Raw genomic sequence first — 18,369 nt, 5'->3', positions numbered from 1 at the left:
TGTGGTGGGAAGCACGTGGCAGCCAGCATTTTTCTGGGGGATGCTGCACTTCAAAGGCTCAGGGATGTGTCCCCATCGCCTGGGGCTGCAGCGGCCCACGGCTGGGTGGAAGCTGCTGTGTCAGCAGCCATAGTAGGGAGACAAGCCATGCTGAGCAATGGCTGCCAGATGGGGTCAGCCCCACAGCCCCTACTCAACCTTTGCTCCCCAGAGCATCCCCCATTGCACAGTGCCCCAGGAACCCACCCAGGACAGCAGCATTTCTTTCAACCCCACCTGCAAGCTTCCAGATGTGACATTTGGAGAACGTTGCCTCTCCTCTGCCAAGTGTATTGGGTTTGCCACCCTGTGCTGTATGTTGCACACCATCCCAAGCCCAAACACTCCTTGTCTGAGCTGCACCACCAAAAAGTGCCCCTCTGTAGAGGCAGCGTCCCCTTGAGTGAACCTAACAAATGCATGAGTTTAACAGGATGCTGGTGTCATTTCAATTCTTTTTTTCCCTTCCCCTCCAGAAGGAGCCACATGTTACGTAAAAAGAAAAACTTCCCACCTTAATGGTGGCTGAATGATTTAAATGGGTCTGTTTGCTGATGTGATTGATTTCAACCAACAGCACAGGTTGAGCTGTAATTATGGGAAAACAATCAAATCTCTATCTGGGTTCAAACCATACTGGTCCTGCCACTTTTTTTCTATTACGGCAGAACCTGTTCAGCAGCTTCAGCCGAGCTGTGCCTCCTTTCTGCTGCTGGGGCAAAGAAAAGCAAACCAGTAGAGCAGGTCAGACTGCAGAGAAAAAAAAATTATGGCTTATTGTCTGTGCAAGTTCACCCACACTGCTCACTTCTGTCTCTCGTGTCCCAGATGACTGCGCTCAGATCACAGCTTAACAGAGCCTGAGGAGCCCAGGGAGACACGCAGACCCCCATGTGAGTATTGTGCCTGTGCTGATTTTTATCTATTCCCCTGCACCTGGCACAGGGAGCTGGGAGGGAGCTGGGGAATGGCCCCAAAACCGCACATCAGTGCTTTGGGGTGTGCTGTCACTCAGTACTGGCAGCCCATGGGAAGTATCCCAGGTTTGCTTGCTCTGCTGTCACCTCTCTGAGCTCATGGAGGCTATTGGGATTTTTCCAGCAGGCAGGGAGCTGCAGGCGTGTTGCAAAGCAGCTCTGCTTCTTTGGGGAGCAGGGAGCTGGGCTTCTGGGGACCTATTCTCTAACAAATCCTCTGCTCTGGCGTTGTCGGTCTGAACAGGAAAGGCAGTGAGGTGTCACTGGGAATTGGAATGCAAAGAAATGGCATTCTGCTCGGGCTAAGTGCGATAGCTGCACAAGGATCAGAGAAGGCTGTGGGCGTTGGGGTGTGTATGTCGGGAGTCCAGTCACGTTTACATCTAAAGAGCAGGGACCGGAGGCAGGGAGTATCAAAGCTTCCAGTGAGCAAATACAGGCAGAGCCCTGTCCTCAGTCGCACTGGGATGTGCTGTGGGAGCACGAGGCAATAAGCAATGCCCATACCAGGCAGGTGGCACTGCTGCCCTGATATCAGCACCTGGTTCTTACAGCTTCACCCTTTCTGTACAGCATCTCATGCACTCAGAAGTAGACAGTTCCCAATATCAGATTCACTTCCTATCCCAATTTTCTTACCCTAAATCAATGGTATTTCTATTGCTGGGAATAGAGTGCCCAATAGGCTTTTGTGCCCTTTCTGCTCTCCTCCACCTTACATCCAGGCTGAGGGAAGGGATGGGGATACCAGGGTGTGGAGGAGAAAAGGGCTGTGTCCATTGCCTGCTTCTCATCTGCTCTGCTGCAGTGGTCGTGTGATGAGGAATGCCCTGGGGATAATGCCCTGATGGGTAATGCTTCCTTAGGGCACTGAAAGCACCTTAGGCACCTTCTGAGTGCTCTGGTGGGGGACACCAGTTCATGGTATTGCTTCAAAACCCAGACTGGGTAAAGTGTCCCCATCACCATTGTGTCACCAAGTGTTTGGGAAAAGCAGAGATGCCTCAGCCTTTAAAAAGGCCTGGCTGAGGCTGCCCTGCTCCTAGATGGCACTGTGTGGGGCTGAGTGATAAGTAGGGACTTGGCCATAATGCCAGAGCTGTGTGCGAGTCAGAGATTTGTGCCATCATTGCCTTGGAAGAACCATGTGGGATATGAAGGGGAATCCAAAGCATAAATTCTTCCAAAGCTGTGAGTGTGGTTTATGTAGAGCAGACCCTTACAAATGGCCTCTTGCAACCCTCCTTGTCCCAAATCAGACAGCCAGTCCCCCATCAGAACATCCCCACCAGTATGAGGTCCTGAGACATTCCCACTTGAGAATCTCCATTCGGGCATCAACTGCAGGTGGTCCCAGAGCATCCCTGTAGGGCATCTGTCTTGGGGGAACCCCATCAGCAGGGGCTCCTTGGACAACCTATTGGGGCATCCCTATTTTCAGGGGTCCCAGAGCCAGAACACTATGCCATACAAGCTCCTGTGGGCAGAAGCCCCTCAGCTCCACCAGCACTTGTTTGCAGGTGTTTTCCTTTTACAAATAGCATTGAGGAGAAAAGTGGATTCAGTTGAGAACTTCATTACCCGCATCGTATCCAACAGAGAGAAATTCACACTTTTCATTCACGTTGAGTGTGGTTAGGATGGGTTTTTGTGCCCACGTTGCTCTGGGTGCCATGCATATCCATTCATAACTCCCCAGCCTCCCCCGCGCTGCTCCCACCCTCTGTGCCCATATGGGGGTTTTGGGTAGGCTGTGAAAGCATTGGATGTTTGGGTGCTTTGGGTGCACCTCTGCTCCTGACAGAGCCTTGAGCTATTCCTTGAGCCTCACCACTTCTCAATTAAAACACCTGAAAAATGCAATAATGCTTTATTACCTTCTTCCCAGAGCATTTTGAGGTGTTAATTAAGCGATGTTTATAGAAGCTGTGGTTATCCCGAGATGCACAGGCAGATAAGGGACTCTTTTAAACCATCTTTTGAATCCTTGCTCAGTGCTCTTGGAGCAACTCATGTCTTTGCCCAAATCCCACTGTGCTCCAAGCAGCACCATGGCATGACTGCAGGGTCTGAGTGTGTGACCAGGCAGGAGATTTGGACCAGTAATAACATAATAGAAGAAAACTTTGGTGGTTGCCACAGGTGTTAGAGAAAGGAGAAGCATCACCCAATGGACTGAGGACCCTACAGGTTTTCCATGACTGATGAGGCAGTTTTTGTGAGTATAAATTCATTTATTTCTAAAATTAGACTGGAACATAGAGTGGTGGACAAGAAAAAGAAGTCTGGCTAATGAAAGCAGCGCTGCCCAGCAGTCACACAGCAAAATGTGTGTTGCACAAACCCAGGCTGAATCTGAACCTCTCCAGTACTGCTGGTGAGGAAATACCTAATTGTAAAGCCATTAAGCTGAGCTGATCTGATAGTGTCAGAACTTCAGAGTCCTGAGTTTATTTATTTTTGAATGACTTAAGCTCATTTAGCCAAAGAGCTGCTTCATTCTTCCGAAACAGGCAGTGCTGCTCAAGTCCCTCACTTCCCGAACCCCATAGCAAGGGATGGGAAATCATCCCCCCCCCCAGCCACAGATATGGAGAGCAAGCACCAGCCTTGGTTCTCTTTCCAAAGTAGCCAGATATGGGGGCTGGCCCCAGCACTGGGCTCTGCAAACAGAAGGCACCCATGGCTCTGAGATACGCATAGCCCCATGCCACCAGCACACCAAGGGGCTGCTCCTGGACCCATAGCATCCTGCAAAGGCTCAAGATCAAATCCCCAGGCAGGCATATCTTCTGCTGACTCAGGAGTGCTGAGAAAAAGACCAGGACTGTCCCAGCCATGCTGCAGCTGTGTGAGGGGAGCAGGGCTGCTGCCTACACCCCAGCCAAAATTACAGTCCAGATCCTGACCCACCAGGCTCTGCCCACAGAGCTGACTCACAGCAGCTGCCTGCACTGCTAGAGGGGCTCAGACTCGGCTCCCACCACATCCCAGCCCAGGTATCTCATTCCTGGCACATCCCAGCACGAGCCCTGAGTGCCATAGATGGGGATGGTGACACTGGGGGCAGTGTGAGTAGGGGCTGATCCAGCACAGGAAGGCCTGAATGGAGCCCACACCATGACACATGCTCAGCTTCCAGGTGCAAAGCCACCCCATCCTTCAGCACTTCAAAGCCTTCCCTACCAGCACCTTACCAAGCAGTGGTGAATCTCCCCATCTCCCCCTCACCCCATATTCAGGACTCAGCAATCCCAACACGCTGCCAGCTGCACAGATGGTGTTCTCGTTAACATCTTTTCATCAGGTTTTTGTCGGAGATGAGCTGGGTATTATTTCACCTGGCTCTTTGTTAAGCGGTGGTTTTTGAGGTTGAGCAGAAGAGATCAGCTCCCAATCCCATTTCACGGTGGCTGATCCTGAGCAGCCTGTTGGCCGTGCGAGCTGCAACAAGCTATGTGTGCTCAGGAGACATCACCTACAGCTGGCACAGGCTGCTTTCTGCCCACGGGAGGGGCAGCAATGGTTTTTCCTTAGATTTTTATGCTCAAAAGGCAAGGGGGGCTGCTCAGAGGTTCATGTTCAAAGAGAGTGGTTTTGCAGCTGAGTTTCTGATCTGTGTTTTGGTCTCTGCCATGCTGAGCTGAGCGCGGTGAGAGCACACAAGCCCAGCCTGCTGCTTGTGCTCACTGGCGCGTGCCTAATTTCTTTTTAAAATCAGACCCTTTAGGGGAAAGTTTCTCCTTCCAGCTCTGCATGCCCACATCTTGCATATGCAGGCGATCAGGCACACCTCTGCTCTGCATGCAGATAAAGGCACGCGGGTGCCGGCAGGGATAGGGAGCGTGCAGCACCTGCAGAACCCTTCCCATGAGACTGTGAGGCTGTTGGGTTTCTCCCCATTGTGCAGAGCTTGCTGGCCCATGACAAACAAATTACACACCCAATGCAGGTGGGGGACCCTCTGCAGTGTCCCACAGTGGCATTCACATACATGCTGTTCAACAGCACTGCCTGGCCCAGGAGGGACTGCAGCTATCTGGGGGACCCAGTGTCATGTCCCAGTACTGCCCAAGGTTTTGGCTAAGCATTCCCATTTTGGAAGGAGAGAAAATAGCTCAATGTCAGCATCCCTGCTGGCAGCCTCAGAGCTCATGATCATTGGGGTCAGGGCAGATTTTACAACCAGCCACTTGACTTTCAGATTGATGGATACCTGGTGCCTTTGGGGTTGGACTGAATGGTTTCCAGAGGTCCCTTCCAACACCTGCAGTTTTGTCACTCACAGCTTACTGAACTAGGGGTACCGTGGCTTACTAACACTGACCCTAACCCCACAGCATCAATGGGGAAACCAAGGCAGGAGCAGGGGGGGCAGAGACCTGAGCCCTCCCCATGGTTCTGAGGAGCCACAGACCCCACCCAGCCCTTCACCTCTCCAAGCATCTGAAAAATGGGGCTAATGGTTCTGGTTTTGGTGTCTCCCCAGGTGCAAGGAGGCAGCAGGGGCAGCCAGGGAAATGGCAGCTGGGCAGCCATACTGGGCAAGCATTTATGGAGCCATCAGGCTCCAGCCCTAGAGCTACAAAGACTTTTCCCATCACCTGTTCCCAGCAGGATGGGACACGAGCCCTACCCCCACATGGAGCCCCACAATACCCTGATTTTCAGCTGCTGTGGTGTTCCCACTATCAAAGCCATCACTATTCTGATTTGTCTGCACTCCCAGCTCTGGGCTGATGCAGGGTATGCTGTTTTAAAAAACCTAATGAACACACTGCTCTCGTTGCATGTGTGGCTGAGCAAATTATTTTACTTCCTATATTCAGGAAGGATATTTGGGAAGGTATTTCTTTGTCCTCTTTCTAAGACTTAGCAAAACACCATATCATAAAATCATAGAACCATTGAGATTGGAAAAGACCATTAAGATCATCTAGTCCAACCAATTATCCACAATATAAAAATTTTATTGGATATCTTTTTCTGTTCTAGACTAAAATCTGAATAATTTGAGACAAAAGGACATCCTTGCATGTGGCCCAGGAGCACAGCAGAGCCCTGAACATGAGCACAGAGAGCTTTGCAGAATTCCTGAACAAGCTCAAGGAAATCCATGAGAAAGAAGTCCAAGGTAAGGAGACAAAAGCAGCCTTCTTAAAAGCTGGCCAAAATCCAATCCTTTTTGATGCTTCCTTGATCTGTTTGGTTTCAACTAACCCTCCGATGATGTGTTTCCTCCATCTTGTTAGTCACCATCTTGGACACTGAGGGAAGGAGAGGATGGGAAAGACACAGTGGTCTATAAGGAAGAAGCAACAAGAATTCAAGGCCCTGTTACAGAAAACTTTAGATAGTTTCTTTCTCTCGGGAATTTCCCAGTCATACATCATTAAAGTAAGAACCATTCAGTTAAAGAAGCAAATGCCAAATCCAATTGCTTTCCTATTAGAACAGTTCCCAGTGCCGGAGTTATGAACAAAGCAACAGCACTTTAGGAAGATTCTGGCTTATGAATTCATTTTTGTCTTTGTGATTTCAGACCATGGGAGAGTTAGAGGAAACTGTTGAGCAATCTAAACCACATGTTTACATCTATTTTGCATAAAATAGATTTGACAAAACGTAACATCTGCAGATCCATCAATGAAAGTGTTCTCATTGAGCTGTAAATATTCTCCGAGACGCTTTGCAGCCCCCAGAGCTATAAAATACTGCCCACCTGGGAAACGCCTGCTGGAGCTAAAAGAACCAGAAACAAAACTGTAACAGACTTTTTGGGGGAGGAGGGGAAATGCAAATTCATTAAACAGTGGAAATGCAAAACGTGCTCCCATTCTGTACAGCTTTGCCAGTTATGTCAAACCGCGGTGTCATTTTGTGCAGGCGGTGTGTTGGTCTTTCTCAGGTATGTGGTTTGCAAAGCGCAGAAGTTCCTTTCAGACAGAAGCCAGGTGATGGCTTTTTGTTGCTGAGGTGCTGTGAGATTTGCAATTAGCACCCAGCTCTCCAGCTCTCTCCATTTCTGTTCCTTGTTCCAGGTCTGCAAACAAAGCTAACGGAGCTGACGACGGAGAAGTGCCGGTGAGCAATGCCTGTGATGCCAATGTCCCAGCAGGTGGAGGGGATGGGTTTTAAGACCCCCAGGCATTTCTGTGCCTCACAGAGGTGCCCATGAGCCCTAAGCAGGTGGCTGCCTGTTTTAGAGAGCATGCTTCACCTATTTGGCAGTGCCAAATTTAAACCTTTTAATCCCAACAGTGCAAGCAGCACAGTGGGCTCAATGCAGAAACCCTTCCCACAGACTGGGCACTGAGGATGAAGCCATAGGTATTGGGAAAAGCCCAGTAACTCTCTTTTCCTGAATTTTTTCTTGCATTAGTGATGCCCAGAGAATTGAAGAGTTGTTTGCTAAAAACCACCAACTAAGGGAACAACAGAAGGTCCTCAAAGAAAATGTCAAAGTGCTGGAAAACAGGTAGGATTTTGTGGTCACCTATTTGGTGTCACTCACATCTCCGGGATATGGTGAGGAAGGCACTATTCTGCACACACACAGTGCCCATTTCCCCATGTGGATGCATGGTAACAAGCTCCCAACCATGGGTTTTCATCCAGGCTGCGGGCAGGTCTCTGTGACAGATGCATGGTCACCCAGGAGCTGGCAAAGAAGAAGCAGAATGAATATGAGAATTCCCATTTGCAGAGCCTCCAGCATATCTTCATTCTCAGTAGGTACCAAGGTCTGCTGTAAGCTCAGCTTTAGTTTGCTGGGGCTGTAATTTCTGATACCTGCACAGAGCCACTCGATGTTTGAATATTCAGGAGAACTTTGGTGACTGAGAGAAGGGAGGGAGGGAGTGATGGAAGCATGGAAGCGCTGGGGAATCAGGTCTGACAAATGCACATGAAGCAGTGGAGCTGGGCTTTCAGCTCTCTGTATCTCCAGAAAAAGGAGAGATAAGAGATCGAGCACCATCCTGCTCCATGCAGCACCCAAAGCTGCAGCTCTCCTGGTGTCTCTTTGTAGCCAACGAGATGAGCCGCCTGAAGGAGGAGAACAAAGCTCTCAAGGAAGAAGTGAAGAGGCTCCAGAGCCCAGAGTAAGTGCATGTCATTCATGGCACAGGGTGCTGGTGTGGCTTCCCTACCACAGAGCAGGGCTACATCTGGACCTTTGTGTCCACTGTAATAGTTTATCTGATTCCCATGGGTTCCTGTAGACATTAAGAGAGCAAAATAGTTGTAAAGGTCCAAGTCCTCATTGAGCTTTGCTCATTCCCCTCTTCTCTTGCACCCAATGGCTGACTCTTTGGGAACATGGGGATCCAGCGATAAGGAGGGAAAGATCTGCTCCAGCAGGTTAATGCTGAAAGCCAAGAAACCTGCCAGGCAGGCTGATACATACAAATCAGCTCATTCCTCAAGGGCTTAAAGTCCAGAGGAATTAGCACCAAGGGATTAGTTTAGAAATGTGTTTTCTTTGGAGACCAGAAGCACCACCCACTTAAAGAGAAACTCTCACTTCTCTCCTCCGATGCTCTCCAAGGTCTGAGCAGTTTGGGAGCTGCTGATCCAGCTGGGTTTGCTAAGCACTGAGCTCTGCTCTTCCCTGGGCTGCTGCATTGGAAGGTTCCAACCAACACCCATTTCTTGGCATCAGGATCTAGTCAGGACTTGATTGGTGACAAAAGTGTGGGGCTCAGATTCACAGCAGCTATGGGGACCCAAGCTGTGGGGACCCAAGGGACCCACCAGCTCAAAATGATGACAGTAGTCCTGAATCCAGCCCTACACCAGACAGGGATGTACAGGTTTTCACAGAGCTTTTGCAAGTATTGCAGTGGGGTTTTGTCTTACCCAACTTCATGGCTCCCCATGACATTATCCATGGGTAGGTGGGGAAATCAGACCTTGAGCTGTCATGCTGGCTCTGTCTCATGCTGCAGACTGCAGCCAAGTCAGTGATAACCTGAAAGGGAGGGACATGAGGCTGAAGATCCGGTCTATCCACATGATATATAAATATGTATATTTACACATCAGGTTCTGTAACTCAAAGCTGCTGGTACAGTGGCTCTCAAACTGATGATTCCCTTCTGCCCTCTCCTTTTGTGTCTTTCTGCTCTCTGCAGGGACAGGACCAAGTACCCAGGAGCCATCTCCAGGGAGCGCAGCTCCACACCCAGTTCCCCACTGCCATTACTGTCCCCCAGTAGCAGGAGCACCAGCACTGAGAGAGTGGCTCTTGGAGCAACAGAGGACTCCCAGCACGGTGTGCCAGGGCTCGAGGTGGGGGAAGGTGGGTGCTGTGGTCCAACCACCCCTCGGGTGTCCTGGAGATGAGACACAGTGGCTGATCCATGGGGCAGAACTGCTCTAGTAATGGGCCTGGAGAGCATAGAGCAAGCTGCTTGCAGCTCAGGTGGATGCTCTCAGGGGATAGAGACAAATACGCTGTTTTGCTTTGTGCAAACTGTAGCTGAGGATGTTTGGGTGCTCTCACTCTAAGACAGGTTCTGTGCAGGCATGCAGCCACCGCCCATTTGGTGCAGAGACCATATGTTTGCCTTGGTGCCAGCTATGCATGCAATGGACAGTCCATTCATTCACATACTTGCTAGAGCCAGAAGGAAATTTCAGCTCAGTGGGACAATCCCAGAGGCTGGTTTTGTCTTTTTTTGCAGAGAAGGCCACAGGACAGAGAAGCTCTCCGAGCAGCAGGGTTTCCCCAAGCACTATCCTCCAAGAAGCCAGCCTGGCAGAAATGGTGAGTTGACAGAGGGAGCCCAGAGTCCTCAGGGCTGCTCTGCATCTGCATTGGGTTAGGAAGGGTTGAAGCAGATGGAGAATGAGCAGGAAATACTTAGAGTGTAAAACAACTACTTAGAATTGGACAGAATGCTGTTGCCAGGGCTAAAGAGGAAAACGCCCTTGTGGTATATGCATTCATTGGGAGAATTGCCACTATCCATGAGCAGATCCTTTAGATTTTGGCATAGGCTTCTGTTTCTGTTGTAGGAAAGTACATCTTCAGTTTGCCCTCCATAACAACACACCTAGCACCCCTGAGTCCCCTCCCCAACACAGTGGTTCCTCTCTTGCTAAGAAAATCTTTCTCATGGGGAGATCACATCAATCCGTGTATTGCTGCAGCTTATTCTAAGTGATAATCAGGAACAAGAGGCTGCAGCACTGTGGCAAAGCCTGGAGACCATGTGAATGGTGGAGGTTTTGGATATACAGAATACAATGCAGCACAGCAGACCTGCCCAAGAGCATTGCAGATATCTCTCCATCTGCAGCAGAATGAACAGTGGTGTTTGCAGAGGGAATGGCATTCACTGGTTGCCTTTTTGTGCATAGATACAAGCCAGCCATGCCTTTGAAGCACAGAACATGTGTCAGCTGAGGGATTCTGAGTGATATGATGATTCTGGGCACTGGGAAATGAAGCTGCAGGACTTGGAGCCCTGCTCTCACCATGGGAACCCAAGCCCACATACACACCCACACAGACACTTCTGTTTTGGCACAGCCTTCGCTTAGCTGAACTCTGCAGAAAACCTGAAGGAGTGGGTGAAGTGAGGTTTTGGTGAGGCTGCAGGCAGGCTGCAAGAATAATTAATGGGGATCACAGGAAGGATTGGTGACATCTCTGTTAAGCAGGGAGAAGTCAAGTCAGAACACGTGGTGAGCCCTCCGCAGCAGATGGGATCGCGACATCCTGGCTTCATTGCTGGGTCTCTGCTGGAAAAGCACCCCCAAAGAAATACCAGGAGCATGGAATGAAGCCCAGAGCCCTGAGCAATGGTTGGGGAATTTGCAGGGTCTTATCTTGGTTAAGCCGCTGGCTTGAGACAAGGCATGTGGGCTCCTTGGCCACAGATCGGTGCAGCCAGAAATTAAAGAATATTGAGGAAAACACAAAGGGGAGCTTTCTTGGGAAAGCCAAAACAATTAAGATTCAGCCACTGATTGGAATTGTATCAAATCACTTCTTACCACCTCTGCTGTGGGAACTGCTGTAAAAGCCAATGGGGAATCATTGGTATGGAACAGCCAGGATCAGTTTCTGTTAACATGGGCAAGGAGCTGGGTCTGCACCCAGCACAGCTCTCAAAGCTACATGCTGCTGTCAGAGCCCCACCATACATCCCAATGTCTGACCCGAGTTTTCCTTATAGGCATCCCAGAGGATTGCCAACCAGCTGCACGGCACCATCGCCCTGGTGAGGCACAGCCTGGAGAAGAGTCCCTCGGGGGCTGCAGTGTCCCCACCTGCCAGGAGGACCCCATTGCCACTGGAGCAGGAACGAAGCCCCAGCCTGGAGTCGTGAGTCCTTTGTTTGTGCCCCTTGCAGGAGCAGGATCCCATTAGGTGGCTCCTAAATTATGATTTCCTATTTGTCCACCTTCTTGTCCACACTTCTCACAATGCCCACAACCCTGGGAAACAGGGGAGGGTCTCCCAGTTGAGAAAAATGACTGGAATCCAACTCAACCAGTCCGGTCTCGTGTTACTTCACCTTCAGACAGACCCAGGTGCCTGTCCCCAGCCTGCAGAGTAAGGACCTGGCTGAGCAGGAGGCAGCAGTCCGTGCTGCTCCTTATCTATTCTAATGGGCTTTTCTGCAGGGCTCAGCGATTCCCAGGGCTTCTCCTCCCCATTGATTTTGGAAGCACAAGAGGCTGTTTGGCTGCAGACTGCCAGCTGCCCACAGTGGGAGGGATCGGCCATGCGTTCCCAGGAACTGCTCACACACAGGGTGCTTGCCAAGTGATGAGCAACATCAGGGACTCAGTTTGCATGGGCAGGTTCACTCACGGTGCTGTCTCCTTGGCACTGTGAGAGATCCACTGAGGAGTGGGGTTGGGAATTGCTCCTCTGTCATCAGGTCCCCCAAGCCACTGGGAGAGTCTGGGGACAGCCATAGTGGGAGGGAGGGGACCTCTGGATGCACGGCCTGGTGGCTTCCAGGACAAGGGGTACTGGCAGTAATTTGCTCCAGGAGAAGTCCAGGTTGGATACTACAAACAATTTTCTTCTCCAAAAGAGTGGTGATGCAAAGGCTGCCCAGGAAGGTGCTCAAGAAACGTGGAGATGTGGCACTGAGGGATGTGGTCAGAGGGCATGGTGGGGTAGATTGGGGTTGGACTTGGGGATTTTAGAGCCTTTTCCAACCTTAAGGATTCTGTGATTCTATGATTCTCAGAATCAGTAAAAAGTCACCACATCCCCACCACCACCTGCAGGAACTGGAAAATCATGAAGGTTCCCCCCAAAATGTGATTTCTTTCCTATTTATTTTAGTTACTTGACAACAACCAAGCCAATATCCCCCAAGACTGCTCCATCCTACGAAAGTCTAAAGCTGACTGCCCGCAAAGAGCAGCTTTGCCTCCTCAACAAGCACCTTGCCCTGCACCAGCTGGGGCTGGCAAGTGGCTACTCTCCATCTGATGGAGACAGCAGCTTCCACAGCCGCTTACTCAGGGCCACAGATGGTGATGGCAGGACAAGGCCGCGTGATGACTGGGATGACAGAGCTGCCCTGCTGAAGCTCCCTGCAGCCGTGGTGTACGTGAGGGACCAGCACCTGGAGGGGAAGCTGCACCTCCTCAAGCACCGTGAGCGGCTGCAGCATCTGGAGCAGCAGCAAAGCCATCGGATCAAGGTGGATGGGGAGCCCAAAGCTGTGCCCAAGGAGCGGCCACTGTCCCCGTGCCTTGGCATCACGGTGGGATGCAAGGAGGAGAGGATGGAGGATGTTGTGGATGGGAAGGTGGAAAGGGAGATCTGGTTGAGCCGGGATGGCTCTGAGCACCGAGGAAAGGTGGAAGCATTGAGAGACTATGGTGTGGACGTCCCACTGGACCTGTCAGACACTGGGCGTGGGAGGGGAATGGGATGGATCAAGCACCAGGAGGCCAACAGCCCACATCAGAGCCTGGGGGACAGCCCCATGCATGGCCCCTGCAGAAGACATGTGATGGAGCGGGACGGCTCACAGCCCCACAGCCGCTGGCATAATGCTGCCCAGACACAGCTCACAGGGCAGCCAGGTGCCATCAAGGAGGAGGAGGAGGAGGATGAAGAGGAAGCAGCTATGGTGAGTACAGCTCAGGTTGGCATCACACCAACCCCTTCCCTCCTGTTGGGATTCTGGTGCTCAGTGCCAGTGTCATTACAATCCCAATTAATGTCCCATTCTGAAATGGCCTGGAAACAGGTGGTTTTGTCATGTGTTTGGCAATGGTGTTTTCCACCCAGCTCAGAGGAAAGATGGGAAGCAGCACTTGCACCCCATTCCCACTGGTTTGGGTAGAGGTGATGCTCATCCCAGCACTTGTCATGGTCATTGAGATGGGACTGGGGATGGCCCTTTTCTCCCACATTCAAGGCAGTGGTTCTATTTGTGGTACTTATGGGATTTCTGCACTCACTGCCCCTTACAGCTCTCTCTCCCCCGGGTGCATCCTACAAACAAGTCAACACCAAGCAACACAGAGACTTCTCCAGAGCCCAGGGTGAGACTGGTAGCCAGTACACAGAAGGAAGAACCAGGTAAAGAGCCCCACGCAAACCTGACATCTGAGAAGACAAATGCCAAAGGTGCATTTTGGTGTGTGTGTGAAGGCAACCTGCAGTGGGAAACAACCTTTGCAAACACCTGCAGTGCCTGCTGACCACAACAGGTGCTCCCCATCCTCCCAAATTGCTCCTGAGAACAGGGAGGGGGATGCTCTTACCTGCATTCTTCCTTTTTCCCCACCCCATCCTCTATAAAACCTTTTTCCATCCTGAAACTGAGCTGTGCCTTCTGGTTGGGGGGTGTTTCCTCTTGCTGATGGCTGTGGGGCAGGGCTGGGTTTACTGGTGGGGGGGAAAGCAACAGCCATGGGGAGCACAGTGGGCAACACGTGTATGTCTATGGGGAGCTGCTTCTTACCAGCCCTACTGGCTTGGCCAGAATGTTAAGTTCACCTGGATTAGTTGGTCTGGGCGTGTCGGAGTGGTTTGGGAACACTGGGAGTGGGATTTTGCACAGTGGAGAGAGGAAAAAAAAAAGGGGGGGGAGGGGGAAAAGCCCTGTATGATTTACATCTTAAGGAGATATCATCATAGCAGAAGAATTTCAGCTGATTACATTCTGGGTGTGGGAAAATGCAGAACTTTCTTCACTTCTCACCTGAAGGCTGACACAAAGCCCAGTAAGGAGCAAACAAATACTTCCTGTGCTTTCTAGTGGACCTTAACCCCTGGAAGGGCAGCATGAGGATGGGGTTGGGTTCTGGGACATTAAGTGTGCTGGGCAGGATGAGGACACAGCTTCAACCCTGCTGGTACAAGGGGTGGGCAGATGGGGCAATGCTGGGTCCTGGCCCCATGCAGGGGCTGGGTGTGTGTAGATATGTGGCCTTGGGGCTATGTGCAGCAAAACCCCTTTTGCTGAGCAGGGAAGAGGCTCCCCCACATCTCCTAGTAGTCGTGATGTGATGCAACTTTATTTTAAGAGAAGTAATGGCTGTAAGTTGCACCAGGGGGAGTCCAAGTTAAATATTAGGAACAGTTTCTTCTTTGAAAGAGTGGGGAGACACTGGCACAGCTGCATAGGGAGGTGGTGGGGTCACCATCCCTGGAGGTGCTCAGGAACTGTGGAGATGTGGCACTGAGAGATGTGGTCAAGTGGGTATGGTGGGTTGGGATGGGATTGGGCTTGGGGATCTTAGAGGTCTTTTCCAACCTCAATGATTATGTGATTCTATGAATGTAGACACCTTGTAATGAAGGGTCTCTGGGCCCATGGCTCTGTATCGTACTTGTTGTTCCCCATGTCAACCAAAAACCCTTAATTCCGTGTTTCCTTAGATGACGATGATGACGATGACGAGTCCATAAAGCAGGAATCTGATGAGACAGATACGACAGACAGTGAGGTTGGTTGGCTTTGGTTTCTTGGGTCAAATAGTGCCTTTGGACCAGGGATTCCTGTCCTGGGAGCACCGGGAGGAGCAGGAGCGGTTGTCCCTGCCCAACTCCCTCCAGGAGGTGACAGCTCATCCTGCATCAGGTGCCAAGACCCATTTCTACACTGTTACCTAACTGGTTGCTGAGGGGTAGATATGTCACTCTTTGTAGACAGGTTTCTGAACACCAGCCCTTGTTACAGCTCTGTGGTGATGGTCACACAGGTCCCTGGCGATTCAGCCAGGCTGTCAGTGCACTGGCAATCAGGTATTTTGTAGACTGATGGCTCTTCTCATTGGTGCAGGTGGCCTCTTCCTATGAACATGATGTCCTGCAAGAAGCCCAGTCAGAAGGGAAAATTTCTTGCACCAAAGAAAGAGCTCATGCACTGCAGAAGAAGAGGAGAAGAGGACAGGATTCCTGGACAAAAGGTGGGGAAGAGGAATTTCTCATTCTGTTTCCCAAGAGGCTCCTTTAGTGCAGCACTGAAGGCTCTGGGCACCTTCCTATTCATGGGCATTCCTCTGCAAACAAATCCCACCATGCACGCCGATGTTTGCCCAATGTGATACAGTAGAGACTTTTGGTTCTCTGCAATAAGCTGTGCTGGACCATGCTCTTGGCAACAGTATCCCCAGCCAGAGCGGAGATGTTAATGGAACTGGATGATCTTTTAGGTTCCTTCCAACTCAATCCATGCATGTTGGCCAGAGAGTACCCTGAGCACCTAAGCTAGCAGCTCCACATCCCTCCTGTTTGCTCACCACTTGTGAGGAGCTGGCTGGGAACAGCTAAATTCCCAGCAGTAAGATGTTGACATTCAGATCAAGGTTTCTGCCAGCTCAGTTGATTTTCCACTGTGGCCCCAGAGGTTTTCCCTGGCTGACAAAGGAATGTGTTGGGTCCACGCTTCCTACAGGTGAATGAGCAGAGAGCTGATAAAGATGAGAATAAGCAAGGGTGGACATCAAGCCTTATATATGGCCCTGTCACACTCTTTTGCTGAATTTTGCTTTCCCCCTGTGCGGTCCCTGTTTTGGGATTAGGCCACAAAGGCCTTGTAATGCCAAACGATGCAAATCCATCACTCTGCAGTTAACTCATCTTGCTGTTAACAGGCTCCAAGAAAGCAATGAGAGGAAGAAAGAAAGTCAAAGTGGAACAGTGCTCACTGGGGTTGACAGAGGAAGCAGAGAGCTGCTTGGCTTCCCACCGTGACCCCTCTGAAGAGAGTTAGCTGGGTGGTGCCAAGACACATGGACTCTGCAGCTGAAGGAGAAGAGCTCAGATCCAGCATTCCACCAACACTGAGAGCAACTGCTGTCTGTAAGGACCCATAAATATTACTTCAGGAGCAGAGCACACTGAAGCCCTCCCTGGGTGTCCCTGGGAGAGGCTCAGCGTGGACCCCCATCCTGGTTCCAGGAAAAGGGACCGTGTTCTTCCTCAGGATTTGGTGCTGGGAGGGACCCTGACCTTGCTCCCTGTGGCCCAGAACCCAGTGTGTGCTTGAGCACTGCAGGTCCTGTTGTCCCCAAGCATCAGTTCAGTCCTGACTTGGGTTTCACGCAAGTGTGGATCTTGTTTGAGCTGCGGAGCCCATGGATTTCTTTTAGAACACATGGGCAAGGCAGGTGGGACAGACTCACAGAGAGAAAAGGGACAAGAGCATGAGAAAGGACAATGTGCCTGAGATGTCTGGTGTCCCCAGCAGAGCCAGGTGTGTGTTCCTGGCTGTGCCCCTGCAGCACAGCTCCAGCTCAGCAGCTCATGCTGCCCATAGTGGTACTGTAAAGAGCTTGTTTTCATGTGGATAAACTATTCTCATGCAATTATCCTGAATCGTGGCCTTCAGCATTGAGTTATGGAGTGCTGCTGCCCTGGATGGGACACGAAGAGCAGGGGTGAGCAGAGCTGCATGGGGGCAGGGCTGCTCCTCATACACATGCAGCAAACAGAGCTGAAACAAAAGTGCCAGAGACAGCACCTGCCCTACGTGATTCCTGCCCGCAGCCACTTCCTCTTACAGGCACTGCTCTTATTTTATTGAGGGTTTCTTGGTCCCATTCACACGAAGTGGGGGAGGGGGTTAACATGGCAAGCCAAACCCTCAGCCAGGCACACAGCTGGCATGGGCATCTTCTCCACATCGTGTTTCCACCTCCATAGAGCAAGCCAGATAAAATAAAAATGAATAATAAAAAAAAGATAAATATATATTTGTATATAAATAGAGACAATAATGATAAAGCAAAAAGACTCATTGCAGCTGAGAAGGGAAAAAGCAGAACTCAACCCCTGGGCCTGGCTCTTAGAACCCACAGCCGCAGGAGCGCAGTGCCGCCTGCTGGGCTGAACCGCTCCGTGCTGCGTCCTGCAACGCTCCCCAGGGCTGCTGGGGTAAAGGGAAGGGAAAAGGAAAGGGATGGGTGGTGAGTGGGAAAGGAAAGGCATAAAAGAAGGAGAGGAGGTATAAACCTGGATAAAGGTCCGTTTGCAATGAGGAGACAAGGAGAACTGAAAGAGGGAGGGAAATTTTATGCAGCTGTAAAATAATTCTCTCCCTATGACGATCCCTCAATAAGCAGAAGTGCTGCCAAGAGAAACAAATTCACCAATTTCTTTTCTTTTTTCCCCCACAAAGTTTCCAGGAGGTAACACCTATTTTATAGTTGGGACAATCCCATCACTGTAAAAACAAACCAACTATGTTATGTGGGTTTTTATCTGAATCAAAGCAAACGTAGCAAGTTACTGAGGGGAAATCATACTTCACACACTGTGTTCCATCCAGACCCTGAATGTTGGCACCCACCTCTGTGCTGCAGGGCCATGGGTGACTGCTGGAGTCCATCAGTGCCCGTAGTTCTGCTGCCGTTCTCTTGCTTATGGGATTCTTGACAGATAAATGCAAGTATTGATTTGGTGATGTCCAGGCAGGCTGAGGCTTGAGCTTGTTCTGCCGTAAGGAAATGAGCACTGCCTTGTGCAATGACCCAAAATCTACCCATGATGAGTGTGTGAGTTATGTCCCTTGGAGCAAAAAAGCAAAAGAAAGACTGTCCCAAAACCAGCTCAGTCCTTCTGGAGGGCTGGCAGCCCATGTTGGCTATTTGATCAAATCATAGATCTGCTGCCATCCACATAGATGTGTGTGCAGGTGGGGTGCCTGTGCCCATGAGCTGCTTTCCCAGAGGACCAGACTGGGAACACAACTTGGATGCAGTTCACTCATCAGCTGCGCCTGAAATTGTGCAAATCTGAAAGAGCAACAGGGTAAGTGTTGCTGTTCCCTTTTAGCCCATCAGAAATAAATAGCACGGCTGGCTGCCTCGCAGGCCGTCATGCAAAACATTTCCGATTGCAGACCACTGCAAGCTT

At 50.7% G+C, this 18,369-nt stretch overlaps 1 protein-coding gene across 2 annotated transcripts; it reads left to right on the top strand.

Moving 5' to 3' along the window:
- Nucleotides 1-610: 610 nt before the first annotated feature.
- On the top strand, nucleotides 611-17,234 carry RBBP8NL (RBBP8 N-terminal like). Of its 2 annotated transcripts, none has more exons than XM_015881698.2 (14): nucleotides 611-932; nucleotides 6,012-6,150; nucleotides 7,058-7,100; nucleotides 7,399-7,494; nucleotides 7,635-7,747; nucleotides 8,047-8,119; nucleotides 9,152-9,318; nucleotides 9,704-9,786; nucleotides 11,204-11,352; nucleotides 12,331-13,129; nucleotides 13,476-13,584; nucleotides 14,890-14,957; nucleotides 15,293-15,419; nucleotides 16,107-17,234. In XM_015881698.2, the coding sequence occupies exons 2-14, from the start codon at nucleotides 6,084-6,086 to the stop codon at nucleotides 16,223-16,225; spliced, it is 2,013 nt and encodes a 670-aa protein (XP_015737184.1). In that variant the 5' UTR covers nucleotides 611-932; nucleotides 6,012-6,083; the 3' UTR covers nucleotides 16,226-17,234. The 2 variants fall into 2 exon arrangements, with proteins under 2 accessions (XP_015737184.1, XP_015737183.1); XM_015881697.2 differs by having other exon boundaries at nucleotides 715-932; nucleotides 13,476-13,632.
- Nucleotides 17,235-18,369: the final 1,135 nt, after the last annotated feature.

Source organism: Coturnix japonica, chromosome 20 (genome assembly GCF_001577835.2).
Source record: "Coturnix japonica isolate 7356 chromosome 20, Coturnix japonica 2.1, whole genome shotgun sequence".
Taxonomy (NCBI): Eukaryota; Metazoa; Chordata; class Aves; order Galliformes; family Phasianidae; genus Coturnix; species Coturnix japonica.
The sequence above is the reverse complement of the archived record's forward strand: the minus strand, read 5'-3'. Positions and strand labels throughout refer to the sequence as shown.